This window comes from Balaenoptera musculus, chromosome 16, assembly GCF_009873245.2.
Source record: "Balaenoptera musculus isolate JJ_BM4_2016_0621 chromosome 16, mBalMus1.pri.v3, whole genome shotgun sequence".
NCBI classification, from domain to species: Eukaryota; Metazoa; Chordata; class Mammalia; order Artiodactyla; family Balaenopteridae; genus Balaenoptera; species Balaenoptera musculus.
The window spans coordinates 81,324,519-81,340,820 of record NC_045800.1 but is presented as its reverse complement, the minus strand read 5'-3'; the positions used below and the strand labels follow the sequence as shown (position 1 = coordinate 81,340,820).

The following is a 16,302-nucleotide window of genomic DNA, read 5'->3' as shown; positions in this document are numbered from 1 at the left end:
TTAGTTTCCACTGACCAAAGTCTTCAAAAGTTTTCATATTTTTGCACCCATGTGTATATTCACCCACGACTGTTGGCTTGCGATTAGGGCTCCCGTCCTGAGGCACCAAAAGAAGAGGTGAATGTATAGGATTTGAGTTTTTCATCCATATGACCCTAAATCAGGACCCAGATCAAAGAAAGGGCTGGCATTGACATCACATAGTGCTTGCCTACCTCTTTTTTTATAGAGAGCATTTCTAACCACTCGCTTAGCCCCTAATAATACACTGTTCTATTCTGCCTTTTTAAAAATGTTCTCTTTTTGTTTCCGCAACTATATTTTTCATAAGACAAGAGGAGCATGGAGCTGGTTCTATGTTTCTTTGTAGAACCTGCAGCATCTCTTAAGTGTTTGATCCATAATAGGTGTGTCATATAGACCCGAACATCACAACCAAAGCACATTCCTGCTTTTTGAGCTATCAACATTTATGAGAGGGGTTGATTTTCCAACTTTCATGTTGCCTGGTTGAATCTCTCTCTCCCACAAGAGATACCGTCCTTTTCACCACTAAGCTTCCTTCTCGTTTATTTGCCAAGGATATTTAAAATAGAAGAATCTGCCAAAGTATTGAACATTCCCTGTGTGTTTGTGTCAAATACTTGATCCTTTCCCCATTAATATCCTAGGGGGAGAATCAGTGCTCTTTAGGCTGTCCAGTGTTTAAAAAAACAACCTAGAGGCAATCAGTCATCTCATGAACTTGGCATTGTGGTTTCATTACTGACCAGGGTTCTTGGCCTTCCTTAATCAATAGAAATTGATAAGACGTCAGACAAGAAATTCAGGCAAGGCTTTATTGGGGCCCCTGCTGCAACAGCTGGGGAGCGAAAACAAGTAACCGTTTCTCTTGCTTGCTTCCCTCAGGGTAGGGTGAGCTGGTCCCTTTTATGGGGTAAGGGTAGGGGCGGGTCCAAAGGTCAGCTGGAGGCGTGGCTTAGGTGTTTTGCCCACTACTTAGGTGGTGTTCTGTGCAGGGTGCATGAACAGTACCTCACTTTTGCTCCTGACCCCCTGCTCTTGCTCCCGGCTCTTCAGAAGTGGCAGTTGGGTTTTTGGTCTTTTTGTATCTTGTTGTCCATAATTTGCCCTAATTGCTTGTGCATGAAGTTATTTTTAGTTCCTTAAAGTTTCTTTGTATTCTGTTGCTGGAGGAGAGACATTTAGCCAGCTACAAGCGCTGCAGCAAAGGGTCCCAGGTCCCAGGTACCAGCCTGTCTCAAGTTTGTTCACGTGTTTACTTGGCTGTGGTTTGGGTTTTAGTTTTGTGCTCCTGACTTTTATCCTGAAAACTCATTCCTGAAAAGTACTGAATGCTTGTTCCTTCCTCCAGGTCACTCTCACCTGCTGAGATCCTCTGGGGCTCTCCCCCTGCCTCATTCTGGCTCTCTGCATTTGCTAACCTGGGACTTTGGGGTGAATGGGAAAGAAACTGATAAGCAATTGAGCGTGGTGTGGGTAGGGAGTGGGTTCAGCGATTACTTCACTATTCTCATGTTTTCAGTGAGGATTTGCAAAGGGGACTATAAACTTTATATCCAAAAAGAGATCTGAGATGAGAATTCTCTTGTCCAAATAGAAAGACAAATACCCCAGGTGCGTGGGAAGCAACAGGGAGAAAAAACCATATGATACTGGTTTGAAGAGTTAAACATTTTTGGTAACATTTGAATACATTGGAAATGTACTCCTCTGATAAAATAGAACTTTTTTGGCACCATGAGTAGTTTTGAAAAGGCAAGGAAACATAAGAAGTAGTCATTGTGCGATATTGCTGTCAGTGTGGGCTTAACTCTGAGCCTGATTTATTGCAGGTAGGCAGGTGAGTAATAAAGGGGCAATTGGAATTCTCAGTGCTGAACTCTTAGGAACTGTCTGGGAGCCCAGCCTGGCTTTTGACCTAGTGATGAGCTTGAATTCAGCAGGCTCATTATATTTCTTATTTCATCTCCATTGAAAAACAAAACAGACTTGAAAGTAATTAATTATAGTTAGGTGTCAATGGTAAGATAAATTGGCTCCAAGAGTTGTTTTCTTATCAAGTGAACTAATATCCCTATGATGGAAACTTGGCAACAGTTTACATTTGTTTTTTTTTTTTAATTTACTTTATTGAAGTGTAGTTGATTTACAAAGTTGTGTTAATTTCTGCTGTGCAGCAAAGTGATTCAGTTATACATATATATGTATACATTCTTTTTCAGATTCTTTCCCAGTTCGGTTTATCACAGGATATTGAATAGTTCCCTGTGCTCTGCAGCAGGACCTTGTTTATCCAGCTTATGTATAATAGTTTGCCTCTGCTAATCCCAGACTCCCAGTGCATCCCTCGCCCATCCACCTTCCACCTCGGCAATCACAAGTCTGTTCTCTACATATGTATTTTCAATCTCTTAAAGTACCCTTGTAAATTGTTCCAAAAGAGGTGGTTTTCTGGGAAAATGTTGAGCATGTCAGGTATGTCTCGTGTCTGCCTGAAACAGCCTCTTAGGACTGCTTTCCTCATAGGCAACACTTTCTGGGCTTTATAGCCTTCATCAGCTTGACATATGCAAGGCCCTGTGCTAGGGTTTCAGAGTTAGAAGAATCAAACATATCTTAGAGAAGCATGTAAATGATCACCATAATACAAGTGACTGTACCAATGAACATTGCTTTCAGCTGCGGTAAAGAAAAATCCCAATTTCTAGTGGCTTAAACTGGTGTGTGGGGGGGTGATTTTTCTCACATTATATCGTCCGATGGGGAGCGGTTGCAGGCGTTGGTCTAGCTGGCAGGTGTTTGGTGCAGCTTCCTGCCTGCCGCCTCCTCCCCTCGGGCCGGGCCCTCAGCATCGCAGGATGGCCCCTCTGCTCCCCGCGTGCTGTTGGTGATAAAGCGGGGAAGAAACAAAGGTTCCCCAGACCAGCTTCCCTCCAGCACATTTCCAGGGACAGCTGATTATCCCGAGCTACGCCCGTGTGGTCACTCCTGGCTTGCGGGGTGACAAGGACAGGAACTGGTGGCTCTGCCAGCCTCTGGTAGGGACAGGTGAGGGGGAAGGGGGCTACGTGCCTTGGGGGCTGTCACAGCAATGCTGCAGGTGCGTAAGCAGAGACTGAGGCCTGCGGGGGCTCGGGGACAGGTCAGAGAGACGAAAGGGAGCAGTGCGTGTGCAATCGTGCAAGCGTGAAGGGCAGGGTGTGTTCTTCTGGGAGCATCTCCCGGTTCTCTTTGATCAGCACTGAGCAGGCAGTGAGGCTGACCCGATGGGCACCAAGCGTGCACCTGGGGGTCTGAATCTTAACCTTTCGCAGTGGGAGATGGTGGCGCGAGGGATGGGCAGAGCGGGAGAAGAGCCGGTAGCTCCTCTGGGTACAGAGGAGGGATGAGCAAATCCTCAACCGTAACACCGCAGCGATGACAGAGAAAAAGGAGGGAGCAGGGGCGATTCTCCCAAAGTCAGGGGCCCTCGGTGTGCCCTTGCACGGTGGTGGTGAGGCAGAGCGAGTCGGGGATCCTTCTCAGGCAGCTGGCGGGCGGACAGCGGAGCCAGTGTCCGAGCTGGTTTGAGGCGCGAGCTTTCGGGTTCCTTCGTAGATTTGCTGGGTTAGAGGTGGTTACGGTACATTCGCCTCTAGGTGGTTGGGAACGGAGGGCTGGGTTTGATGGGAGAGCTGGGCAGTTGGGGTATATATAAATTAGGGACTCCTTGGGGGCTGGGTGGGGAGCTGGGGAGCATGTAGGTACCAGTTGAAATAAAATGTCTGGGTGGGGTCCAGGGGAAGAGGGCGGCCCACTCCAGCTCACCGTACAGTGATGGAGTTCATGTCAACTTAGGACTTTATAGTTTGACATTTCCTTCTAGAGGATAAGATTTTCTCTGATGAGCTCCTATTAGTAGACACTTGCCCCAGAGTGAGTTCCCTTTAACTACTGCACTTCCGCCCTTGCTGTGCTTCTCTTTCCTGATCGAGTCCTCGGACTGTGATACCCTGTCATTCCCTGTTGACAGAGGTCAGAGGAGGAGGAGACCTGAACTTCTCAGCTGGTGTGGGCTGTCCATGGGGCCTTTGACCAGCTTGGCAGGAGCGGCCGTGACTGCCCCACGCCACCCCCACCTTATGGCATGGCGTGATGTGGCTGAATCCGTATACACCACAGCTCACACCATCTCCGGACCCGGCGTCATCTGAGTTCCCCTGCTCCCCCCCTGCCACACTCAGTGTAGACTATTTGGACTGTGGAGGGAAAGTATAATAAGACAGAATCAACTGTGCTGCCACAATCCCAAAGGAGTTTTTGAAGTTCACGTGTCTTGACAGTAAAACTGCCACCCATCTCAGGGGCGTTCATGGTGCTTCTTAAACAGATACCCTACTAATGCATATAGTTATTCAGTGCACCCTACTGACCAAGCGGCTCTTCTGGGCACTTGGGCATGGAACAGTCAACAAGACATCTTAGTATGTAACTAAGTAAGGCGGTGTTTGGTGCGAGACAGGAAACTGAGATGGGGTAGTGGCTTCAGAGTGATGGAGGGGATGGGACCACTTTCGAGAGGGTGCCCTGGAGCCCTCTCTGAGGCAGTGATATTGGTCTGAGACCTGAATGAAGAAAAGGAGCCACTCCTGTGATAGAGCTCAAACTTTCTGAAGAGGAGACAAAAGGCTGGTGTTTTCCAGAGAGTAGTATGTGAGGGGGGTAGTAGTAGGAAATTTGGTCAGAGAAGTAGTCAGGGGCCAGATCTTCAGAGTCCAATAAGCCGTAGCAAGGAATTTAAGATTGTGTTCTATTTCTAGTACTTGCAGTGACAAGTCATTAGAGGATTCTAATCCAAGGGGTGATGTGATATGATTTTCATTATTCAAAGATGACGTTAGGGACTTCCCTGGTGGCGCAGTGGTTAAGAATCCGCCTGCCATAGAGAACAAATGTATGGACACCAAAGGGGGAAAGGGGGGTGGGATGAATTGGGAGATTGGGATTGACATATATACACCAATATGTATAAAACAGATCACTAATAAGAACCTGCTGGATAAAACATAAATAAAATAAAATTCAAAAATTCAAAAAAATATAAAATTCATATGAAAAAAAAGAGAATTCGCCTGCCAATGCAGGGGTCACGGGTTCGAGCCCTGGTCCGGGAAGATCCCTCGTGCCATGGAGCAACTAAGCCCGTGCTCCACAACTACTGAGCCTGCGCTCTAGAGCCCGTGAGCCACAACTACTGAGCCCGTGTGCCACAACTACTGAAGCCCATGCGCCTAGAGGCCGTGCTCCGCAACAAGAGAAGCCACTGCAATGAGAAGCCTGCGCACCGCAACAAAGAGTAGTCCCCGCTCGTCGCAACTAGAGAAAGCCCGTGGGCAGCAATGAAGACCCAACGCAGCCAAAAACATAAATTAATTTATTAATTAAGAAAAGAAAAAAAAAAGAAGTGCTCCCTGTAATCTGTCAACCTTGTGTACCGCTGTTGGGTATAGCAGAGCTGTCTGAGAAGTAGTTTTGTTTATAAAAAAAAAAGCAAAGCTAACCTTATAGTATTGAAGTGGGTGGAATGGTGCCCCCCACGCGCCCCCAGTTTATGTTCAGGTCCTAACCCTGGATCCTGTGACGTTATTTGGAAAGAGGGTCCTTGCAGATGTAACTGAGTTAAAGATCTCGAGGTGAGGTCGTCCGTGTGGGCCCTGAATGCTGTAACAGATGTCGTGATACGAGACAGAAAAGGAGACGATGCAGAGGGAAGGCCAGGTGGAGGTGGAGGTAGACACGGAGTGATGTGGCCACAAGCCTAGGAAACCACCTTCCTGGAGGCCTGGAGCCACTAGAAGCTGGGAGAGCACGGAGGATCCTCCCCCAGAGCCTTTGCAGGCAGTGCGGCCCTGCCAACATCTTGATTTCAGACCCCTGGCCCCCAGAACTGGGAGAAGATACACTTCCACTGTTTTAAGCCACCAGGTCGGCTTCTCAAGGCAGCTACAGGGCGCTAACGCAAGTGTCTCATAGCTTTGGCACACATCAGCGGCTGGGGGAGTGGAATCGTGAGGGGAAGTGGGAGACTGAGAAAGTGATGCAGGAGAAAAACCCTGGGCCGTGGGTCAGCAGCAGGGAGAATGATGAAAAGTGCTCTGCTTTAGGACATATTTTAGAAGTGAAACCAATAGGATTTGCTAATCGAGCAGAGGTTGCGGACAAGGAAAAGAAGAAATTTTTAAAAATCAGAACCAGATGCCAGTACTGTTGCCTGAAACGAGGAAGACTAGGCTAGGGAAAGGGCAGATTTGGGCTGAGGTTTTCAGGGTGAGGGGTGATGACGAGGGCAGAGGTGGTCCTAAGTATGTCGTCATTGAGACATCTTTCATGGACATATTAATTTTGAGATGCCTGTATCACATCCAAGACAGGATTTTGAATAGGATGTTAGGCATAAACTGAAAGCTCAGAAAAGAGGACCAGTAAATTTGGGAGCCATCACTGTAGTATATAGATCAGCGGTTCTCAATCCTAGCTGTATGTTGGAGTCTCTTGGGGAGCTTAAAAATATATACTAACGTCTGCACTTCATCCCAGACCAATTGAAGTGACATCTCTAAGGTATTTAAGAGCCCCCAGGTGAAGCTAATGTGCAGCCAGGTTGAAGAACCACAGGTGTAAAGATGGTACTTAAAGCCTCGAGTCTGGATGCGATCATCCAAGGCAGAGCTGCCTCAAAGATGTCATGCTGCTGTTAGGTCACAAGCAGGCTCGACTCTGATCCCCCTCTGCTTTCCGGTGGCTGTAGTCTGGGGTTGGCAGTGAGTGTAGACAGAGTATGAGGGGTGAGTCCTGGAGGGCTGGAGTCTAGCACGCTCACCACGGAGGAAGGACCAGCGAAGGACCCTGAGAAGGGCCTGTGAGCCGGGAGACAGCGAATGAGAGGGAGAAGCCAAGGGAAGAAACTGTTTCAAGGGGGCAGTCAGCTTGGTCAGATGGCGCCTAGAAGTTGAGAAATGTGAGAATAGAACTGTTTGGGGGATTTCACTAGATGGAAGCCATTGGTGACCTGGAGGAGACAGACCTGTTTCAACACAGTCGTTTAGATGGAGGTCATATTGAACCAGTAGAAGGAAGGGCATTGGGGTCCACAGATCTTCCCACCAAAGCTGGACCAGTGAGGGAGGCCTCTGACGGACCTGTTCCTTCTGCTTTCCCCGCTTAAAATCCGGCATATCTGTGAGCTAGAAAATTCTATTCAAAGTGACGCTTTTGAGCCCAATACTTCATTTTTGGGAATGTGGTACCCGAATCCCCTTATTAAGGTGTCAGCTTTACAAGTGGGTGTGTCATCTGCGCCTCTGTTTCCATTCACGTAAATCTTTTTCTTTTCAGTCTGCCTTTGCTACAGAGGGATCCTCTCCCCAGGCTGGGGCATCAGTGAGCTTTGCGTGGCTTCTCTTGAACAGGGTGGTTCTAGTTGAATGACTTCGTACCTGAATGTAAGTGAGGTTTTCAAACCCCGCTGCCTGGAACACATTCAGGGCTCAGCAAACATCAGTTGGAACTTAGGGCTGAAATCACCTTAAGGCAGACACAGCTTCCCCCGGGGAGAGCCAGGTGCACATCTGAGGGTCCCTTGGGAGGAGGGCACCTGAGCCACCGGGGTGGCTGGGAGAGCTTGGCCCTTTACATGCCCCCCGAACTCCCGCCACCCGGACCGTCCTCACCCCCCTGCCTCTGCCCTGCTCTGTCCTCAGGGCTCCCACTCCCCCTGATGCCGAGCCGGGAGGGCTGCCTTGCCTTTGGGTTCTGGCTGCAAATCCTCTGTTCCGCTCTAGTGCTCGGCGCCCCCCAAGAATCCTGTCCCCCTGCCCCGGGAGTTTCACAGGAGGATGAGGTCAGGCCCAGCATCTGTGGGGAGCCGTGTCGGAGCGGATTGCACTTCCTTCAGCCTTAGAGAAACAGCATTTTCTGGAACGCTGCTCATCAGTGACAGGTTGGCAGGACCAGGAGGTGCTCCGTGGGCCGCACCGCTGCAACTCCCCCCTGCCCCAAGGCTGGCAGATGGACCTGAGAACTGTGTCCCCCATCTAGGAGCAGACAGCAGGTGTGCATGGGCCCTCTGGCAGTTCTCCTGAGGAAGCCCCAGAACTGACGTCCCCCCATCCATCCGGCCCACACACGTCTGAGCTGCCTACAGCCTGGGAGTTTGTGCCCTCAAAGCACAGCCGGAGGTGTTAAGCCATCTGTTCAAGGAGGTTATGGAATTGTTACAGACTTGTAACCATTTTTTTTTTAATATATAATTCCACCACCATTATTTATTCATTCATTCGTTCATTCATTCATTTATTTATTTGGCTGCACTGGGTCTTAGTTGCGGCACGCAGGATCTTTAGTTGCAGCATGAGGACCCTTAGTTGCAGCATGTGGACTCTTAGTTGTGGCATGCATGTGGGATCTAGTCCCCTGATCAGGGATTGAACCCGGGCCCCCTGCATTGGGAGCGCGGAGTCTTAACCACTGCGCCACCAGGGAAGTCCCTGTAACAGTTTAAAAAGCACATTTCTATCTTCATGTCTCTGAATGCCACACCTCTGTGTCCTAATTGATCTTCTGTTCATGTGCTAACTTCCAGCACTGCCCTGTACCAAAGCAGGATTTCAAGGAGTAAAGAAAAATCTAGAATGTCCTCCTCGATGTTATGTAGATGGAAAACTGTTCTTACATCCACACATCAAAGCCTTCACTTTTAAGTCTGTCCTTCTAGGTTATTTTCAAATATAGACAGAATTAGAGGGAGTTGCATAATGAATCCTCCGTGTACCCACAAGCCAGCTGTCAACACGCTGAATCTTCCCATTCTTGTCTCCTCCATCCCACACACCTCCCCCGCCTGCTTTTGAGTTTTCCCTGGCATATCGGGTTAGTAAGTTTTGGCCAAGCAATGCTGCGGTGACGTGGCCCTGATCTCAGTGGCTTCCGGTAACCAAGGCACGTGTCCTTGGCGGATGCATGTGGCTTTGCTCTGGGACCAAGGCAGCAAGGCGAGCCTCGCCCTGTGGAAGACCCACTCACGGGTGTTCCTGAAGGAGATCCTGTGCCGACTGGGCCATGACCCAGAGCCGAGAGAAGTGAGATTTCCTAGAAGGAAAAGTCAGTCACGTCAGACCCTAAGAGAAGTACAGAGGTGTTGTGTATTCCCATATCGATGGTGTGGTAGCGTTCCTATCAATTCGTCTGTAGTCCAGGGGCAGGGAGTTAACATGTGAAGTTCCCTGATTAGGAACATGTACTCCAGGGGAAGTTAGTTAGCATTTGAGAGACCCTAACTAGAAATCCACTCTCCTGAGGTCTCAGCAAGGCCTAAGTATAGACCAGAGTCCATGAATTAGCATAAGGAGTACTACAAGTATTTTCATGGGAGAGATGGATGGTTTTCCATTCAAGTTACGTAGGTTGACTGGAGATGTTTTTCATCTACTCTTGCACGAGGGGGTATAAAACCTTTAGAACCCAGCAAATGGATATCCTTCACCATGGCATTCCAGCTCGAGGACTCGGCCGTCTTCAGTGCTCTGCCACTTCACCAAGGATCCTGAAGATTCTGTCACCTGATTGGACCAGAAGGTGGTTGAAATCTGGCTTCTAGAGGAGTGTGGTATCTGCCTCCGCCCAGCCTTTCAAGTAACTGCTTGTTGCAGCACCTAAAGGGGAGAGAACTTGAACTTCCCTGTGCTAACAATAGGTTGTGTGGCTATGTAGTGCCTCTTTTCTTTGTATAGAACATACCACCTAGTAGAGAAATTTTGTGGAAGGGGTCTCACCTACCTTTAATCGTTGGAATTTCCTGGGATCTACCCATAAGAACGTGGTTGTGGTGAATGGGGCCTTACCGGGCCGTTTACAGTGAAGGGAGTGAGAAATTGAGAGGGAGCCTTTGGATTTTTCTGTTGGAGTGGGTGGGGGTCATTAGTGTTGTCCCCAACTACAGAGAGGCCACAAAGTCCTGTGTATCAGATTGTCCCCTGAGTGCTGTTGTTAGGTGTTTCGTTGTTAGCAGGAACTGCTTTACCCATCAGTGTGGAAGAGGAGTCTTGAAGGATGGAGGGAAAATTAAAATGTGAGCAGAGAACAGAGGAGAGAATACAGACATCTTCTAACTAGCATGCCTAGTGGCCAGTCTGGAAGAGCATACACATTATCGAGAGAATTGTTAGTTTTTTTCAGCATCCGTAGAAGAGTTTACTTGCTCTGTACTTCCTAGGTACCAGCATCTGTGCTCATTGCTTTACATGGATGCTTTGGTGTAATCCTCATCATACCTCCAAGAGGTAAGAGGTAGAGGTATTACTCATATTTGACAGACGAGGAAATGAAGGCATAAAGTTTTGCAGGGTCACACAGCTAGTAAGAAGCAAAGCCGGGATTCAAGTTTAGGATGTCAGATTCCTCGGCCCGTTTCCCTAAGCACCACCTTTGGTTTACACGTGTGGTATTGCAAAGGACTTTTTTGTTTGCACTTTCCTCCCTGTGTTCTCAATGTTCAAGAGCATCAGAGTCTTTAAAGTCAAATGGAAGAGAAAAAAAAAGTTTATTCCAGGAACCTCTGCCTTTGAAAGGTATAGAGATTTTTCCACCAAGGTGAAGTAGACACCTGTGTTTTCCTGCCAGAAAACCTTGGGACATCACTGCTTTGAGTCTCTGTAAAGCAAGGAGTGGTTTGGTCCAGCAAGCATCCAGGGCTCCTCCACCCCTTTACACCAGACAAGAGTTTAGGACCACTTCTAGCCTGGATTGAGGCTTGGGGACAAACAAGAACTATGCTGATGATCTGCATGGCGGGGCTTGGAAATTCAGGGTCCAGTAAATGGTGTGTCGTCTTCTGGTCCTCCAGCACTTTTTCCTTTACCTCTTGAGCCTGTCTTCCACAGGGCAAGGTGCCCGCTGTTCCTAGAGGAAAAGAAATTGGAATTGTCTACACAGCATCCTTGCCCGGGGGGAAAACGCCTATGGCATGTATTTTCAAACCCTGTTCTAAAAGTGCGTGACTGGGAAGCCTTTACAGTCTAAGAACTTTAGACCTCAGGGAAGTGATGGCTGCAGGATAATTCTGTCAAACCCAAAGGCACACCTGAGGGAAGTGACCGGTGGAGGAAATATGATCAGAAAGGCTTGTTTAAAATACTGGCGCTTTCAGAAGGACTAGACCCTTGTTCTGTTGCTTCCTTCAGCTTTTCTTCTCATTGTCGTCCTGTTGTCAAAAAATTTCTAAGACGTGGTCAGGCATGGGTGAGAGAGGAAACGAAAAAGAAATCACAAAAAGACAGACTAGAATGTGATGTGTGATTCCTCAGCTGCGCTGTTTTGCACAATCATGAGGCTCTAGATCAGGATTCCAACTCTCTCGTCAGAGGTCCCAGGGGTGGAAGGTAGGTCTGTGTGTGACAGGCACACGGGGGGAGCGGGGGCCTGCACAGGTGTGCTGACCCCTACACAAGGAGTGGGGACGGGGTGCTGCCGCACGCACGACAGCAGCAGCCGGGGTGAGAATGCCGGCCCACGGGTGTAGAGCATCCTCTGTGACAGGCTGTGACGTCTGCAAGAGGTTGATGTGGATGGTACTCATCAGGAGGGGGTACAAACCCTCCCATCCCTGTTCTCGTGGAATTGGGACCAGGTAGACCCGGGGTGACCCACACATTTCTTCTACATTAGCTCACAGGGGAACAGAGGTGGAAAGAAATCCTGAGAGTAACCCCAAAGCAAAGGCAGCAGTGAACTAGAAACAGGGACTTCCCTGGTGGCACAGTGGATAATAAGACTCCGCTCTCCCAATGCAGGGGGCCCGGGTTCGATCCCTGGTCAGGGAACTAGATCCCACATGCATGCCGCACCTAAGGAGCCCGCGTGCCGTAACTAAGGAGCCCGCGTGCTGCAACTAAGGAGCCCGTGTGCCGCACCTAAGACCTGGGACAACCAAATAAATAAATATTTTAAAAACAAAACAAAAAACCCCCAGAAAAACTGAATTAGAAACAGACTGGGCCAAGCAGAAGTCTCAGGTCCAGGGGAGGATCAGGACAGGTCAGTGTGCTGCCTAGATAGCTGTCGATGAAAAAAAATCAATAAACAATCAATAATAAGAATAGAAAAGAGTGTTATCTGAGCCATCTGAGGACTATAGCCCGGAAGCCAGCTTCCCATATGACTCTGAGGAACTGCTCCAGAGAAGCATGGTTTTCGACACAGTTTTATATCTTGTCAGAACAAAGAACATCCAACAAGTCAGGGATCCATTCCTTCAAGGTTTGAAGGAAACAGACCAGCACATGCGCACAGCGAGTCAGCACGGCCTTGGCACCTGGGAAGGCAGTCTTGTCATCAGAGGAGTCCCAGCCTCGGTATCCCAGGAAGGGAGGCATTGAATCTTTGTGTTTAGCGTGGACATTCTTTACTTCTGGTCAGTGTGCCCTTTTCTTTAAAAATTAAAGCAGATGTACAATGTAGATTTGACAGGCCACAAACAGGTTGGTTTTTTTTAAGTTTTTTTATTTTATTTTATTTATTTTATTTTTGGCTGTGTTGGGTCTTCGTTACTGCACGCGGGCTTTCTCTAGTTGTGGTGAGCGGGGGCTACTCTTCGTTGCAGTGCGCAGGCTTCTCATTGCGGTGGCTTCTCTTGTTGTGGAGCACGGGCTCTAGGTGCACGGGCTTCAGTAGTTGTGGCTCGCGGGCTCTAGAGTGCAGCCTCAGTAGTTGTGGCGCTTGGGCTTAGTTGCTCCGTGACATGTGAGATCTTCCTGGACCAGGAATTGAACCCATGACCCTTGCATTGGCAGGCGGATTCTTAACCACTGCGCCACCAGGGACGTCCCTGGATCCTAAGTTTTTGAAGTTCATTTTTCCAGTAGACTTTGCCATGCTCAATCTTTTGGGCCCCAAAATTATATGCATAGCCTTAGAAAAATTTAAGGAACACCAAATAAGTAAGGTATTAACATTTTGCTAAATCCTTCCTAGTTTGTAAAGGATTTTAATGTGGTTCTGAGATAAAAATATGAGCTTTGCTTTGCGATTTATCTGGGGAATCAGTTGAACTTGAGCAGATTATTCACTGCTTCATTACAATTCACTAGGACTGAACGTTTCTGTCTGGTGCATTCAGCTGTCTATTGCAAAAGAATTGCTGTGTACTCAGTAAAGCGCTGAAAGTGTAGAGACTGCAGATGAGATATAAATTTTACATTGTACTTTCCACTAACAAAAATTATTTATGCAAACATCAAAAGGAGAAACTGGCTTTCAAGAGGCATCTACACTTTAGTGATTTTTAATCTCTTAGTGGGAACACATTACTGACAAAAAAAAAAAAAATCATTACTGCAGACAGCCATTCTAGAGTCTTGTAATGATTATCTCTATGGCTTGGAGATAACATTTTAGTAAATGGAAGTTTAGTTAAGATTCTAATAAAAAGAGCTATTATCATTGGAGAGTAAAAACTATAGCCTAAAGTATTTTAAAACTAGAAATTAATTTTTTTTTCTACTAGTACTGAAATCGTGTAGTTTATTGGAACAGATGCTACAGAAGAGGTGGCCTATGTGAAACAGGTGTGTTACACTTTTAGTGAAGATAATTCATAGCAATGCTACCAAACTAATAAAATCATGGCTTCAAGGCTTTTACGTAGTCTAACAAATTCAGCTAATCTTATGTTTTCGCTCCACAATTCCTGCCAAAGTCAATCCATCACTTACAGTCTCTGCTTGATCCCCTGTTGTCTCCTGATACTTTTGGTCAGAGGCTCATTACCAAATTTGTGAATCACTTTCCACTTGGCTTTGTTGTGTTAAATAAGATTCCATTATCAGATTCTGTTTCCAGATCTCTGACCATTAAAATATCCTTCCTCCTTAATGCCTGGCATGGCTCTCATTGACCCCTGTCTTCTGTGATACGGGCTGCTTTACTCATAAAGTCTGATTCCTCTGTAATGTGTTTTTCCTCAAAAGTGAAGCGTTCACATTTCTGCTGCTTCCTTTTTTTGCATGAACATAATTCTACAAGCTTTCTCCGTCCTTCATGTTACCCTCTGGAAACCCTGACTGACTCGTCTCCCTCTTTAACCATGCCTGGAATCAGCTGAAGCATTCCAGGAGCTGTGGGTGTGGGAGGACCGGATGGATTCAGGACCCGATGCTCAAAACAGTGGTTCTCAATCCTTCTGAGCGTCTGAGCTCTGGCATCTCTTTCCAGAAAATGCACGGGTGTGGAGATGTTCAAGTGCATACAATTTCAGTAGCTTGCTGGGACTCCCTATTCGTTCATAACCTTCTGGGATTAACCACCTTGACTGTCGTGCTGAGGCCAGGCACAGGAGTAACCGGGGCAGCTTCTTGGTGGCCGCATAGACCTGGGCCCCCACCCCCCCGACCCCGGAAATTGGTATAAAGCAGAGAATCAGGAGATCTGAAGCTGAAGGTTTTTCAGAGTTATTTCTAAGCAGGATATATTTTAGAAATCAGATTTTGAAGCCACTTTTCAGTAATAACCCCATGAGTGAGGGGTTTTTTTTCAGAAGCTGATTTCACCCAAAAAAATGCATTTAGTTGGCTCTTTCCTGGACAGACTTGTTCAGACATGTGCATCCTTTCAGGATGAAGGGCTTGTGAGATTTTAAAAACAGTCCGTTGGCTTCTCTCTTGCAGGCATTTGTCAGATGAAGTCTCTTGACTGGCTTGATTTGGGAATGACCGAAACCTAGTGGAAAGTCAGAGAGACATATGTTTTGATCACTGACCCTAACGTGTGGGGTTTTTTTTTATGTCTGTTTTGTGGAATATATGGCATCTTGGAACCTACAGAAATGACAAGGCGGAAAAAAGGTTAGCAGTTTCTGGATGTGCCGTTTAACCAGATCATCGAACAAAATATTTGAAAAGAAGCACTCAGCCCTGTGACTTGGTGTGCTTTCATCTTCATGTATCTTCCTCTTTTTTGATGTCTGTATCCTCACTGAGTCTTCCCCCCATCTTCCCACTGTACCGTCATCTGCCTCGTTCTAGTGTTTTGGAGCAAGTCTGTACTGGCTTTGGATCCTAATGAGGCTCCTGGGGAGGGTTGGGGGGAGCGGAGTGGGGAGGGGTACACCCTCCTGGCAGAGAAGCATCCTTTCATGCATGCATTTTCCCTGATGGCCTGAGACGATGAAGTGTTAGCTCCCTCGCACACAGATCTTCTGTTTCAGCCTAACAGTGACCTCCAAATCAGGCTTGGATGCGTCGGGAAGAGCTGGGTAGATTTGATCCAGAGTGATGGACTTCCCAAATGTGTGGCACCCACTGTTGAATCTTACTGCAGTAACAGGATAGAGCCTTTGAAGCACCAGCGTAAATTTCGTCCGGCTCGTCTCCTGGGTGGGAGGGGAGGAGGGGTGGACGGCAGGCGTGTGTTATTTATCAGGTGTTTTCCACCTCTTCCCCTTTCAGGTTATGGCCACACTGTGCCCCTGTCCGACGGGGGCAAGGCCTTCTGCATCATCTACTCGGTCATCGGCATCCCTTTCACCCTTCTGTTCCTGACGGCGGTGGTCCAGCGTGTCACCATCCATGTCACCCGCAGGCCAGTCCTCTACTTCCACGTCCGCTGGGGCTTCTCCAAGCAGGCGGTGGCCATTGTCCACGCCGTCCTTCTCGGTGTGGTCACCGTGTCCTGCTTCTTCTTCATCCCGGCCGCGGTGTTCTCCCTCCTAGAGGATGACTGGAACTTCCTGGAATCCTTTTACTTTTGCTTCATTTCCCTGAGCACCATTGGCCTCGGGGATTATGTTCCCGGAGAGGGCTATAATCAAAAATTCAGGGAGCTCTACAAGATTGGGATCACGTGTGAGTATTGGGGTTCACGGACCCTGTCCCCGCCGGGGCTCTGTTGGCAGTTCCAAGCTCCCCCTCACCCACTCACGGAGAGCCACTCATCAGAGCCCTGACTGCTTTCCATGGATAAGTTTTCCATTTTGCCACCTTCCCATCACTTTCATTTCATCATGATTCCTTTCAAAATGCTTTAAGCAAAAATCTTATTACTGAGAATTATTTTTTCCCAGGCACCTTAAAAGTACCCATCAGTTTCTTACCGGTAATGTAATAGACACTATAAATGACAGCATAAGAATGCACCACACAGAATAACTTGATAATCAACTTTTGATTAAAAAAAAATTGCTCTACTTTATTAACTATTTTAAGCTCAAGAAAACCAGGGCTAGGATGTAGCCTGTTAACAATCCATCAT

At 47.7% G+C, this 16,302-nt stretch overlaps 1 protein-coding gene across 1 annotated transcript in view; it reads left to right on the top strand.

The window, feature by feature from the left end:
* KCNK1 (potassium two pore domain channel subfamily K member 1) overlaps positions 1–16,302 on the top strand; it is a 47,378-nt gene that overhangs the window by 25,907 nt on the left and 5,169 nt on the right. Inside the window, exon 2 of the mRNA XM_036829644.1 lies at positions 15,501–15,896. Within this exon, the coding sequence (XP_036685539.1) occupies positions 15,501–15,896 (396 nt within the window). The remainder of the gene's footprint in view (positions 1–15,500; positions 15,897–16,302) is intronic.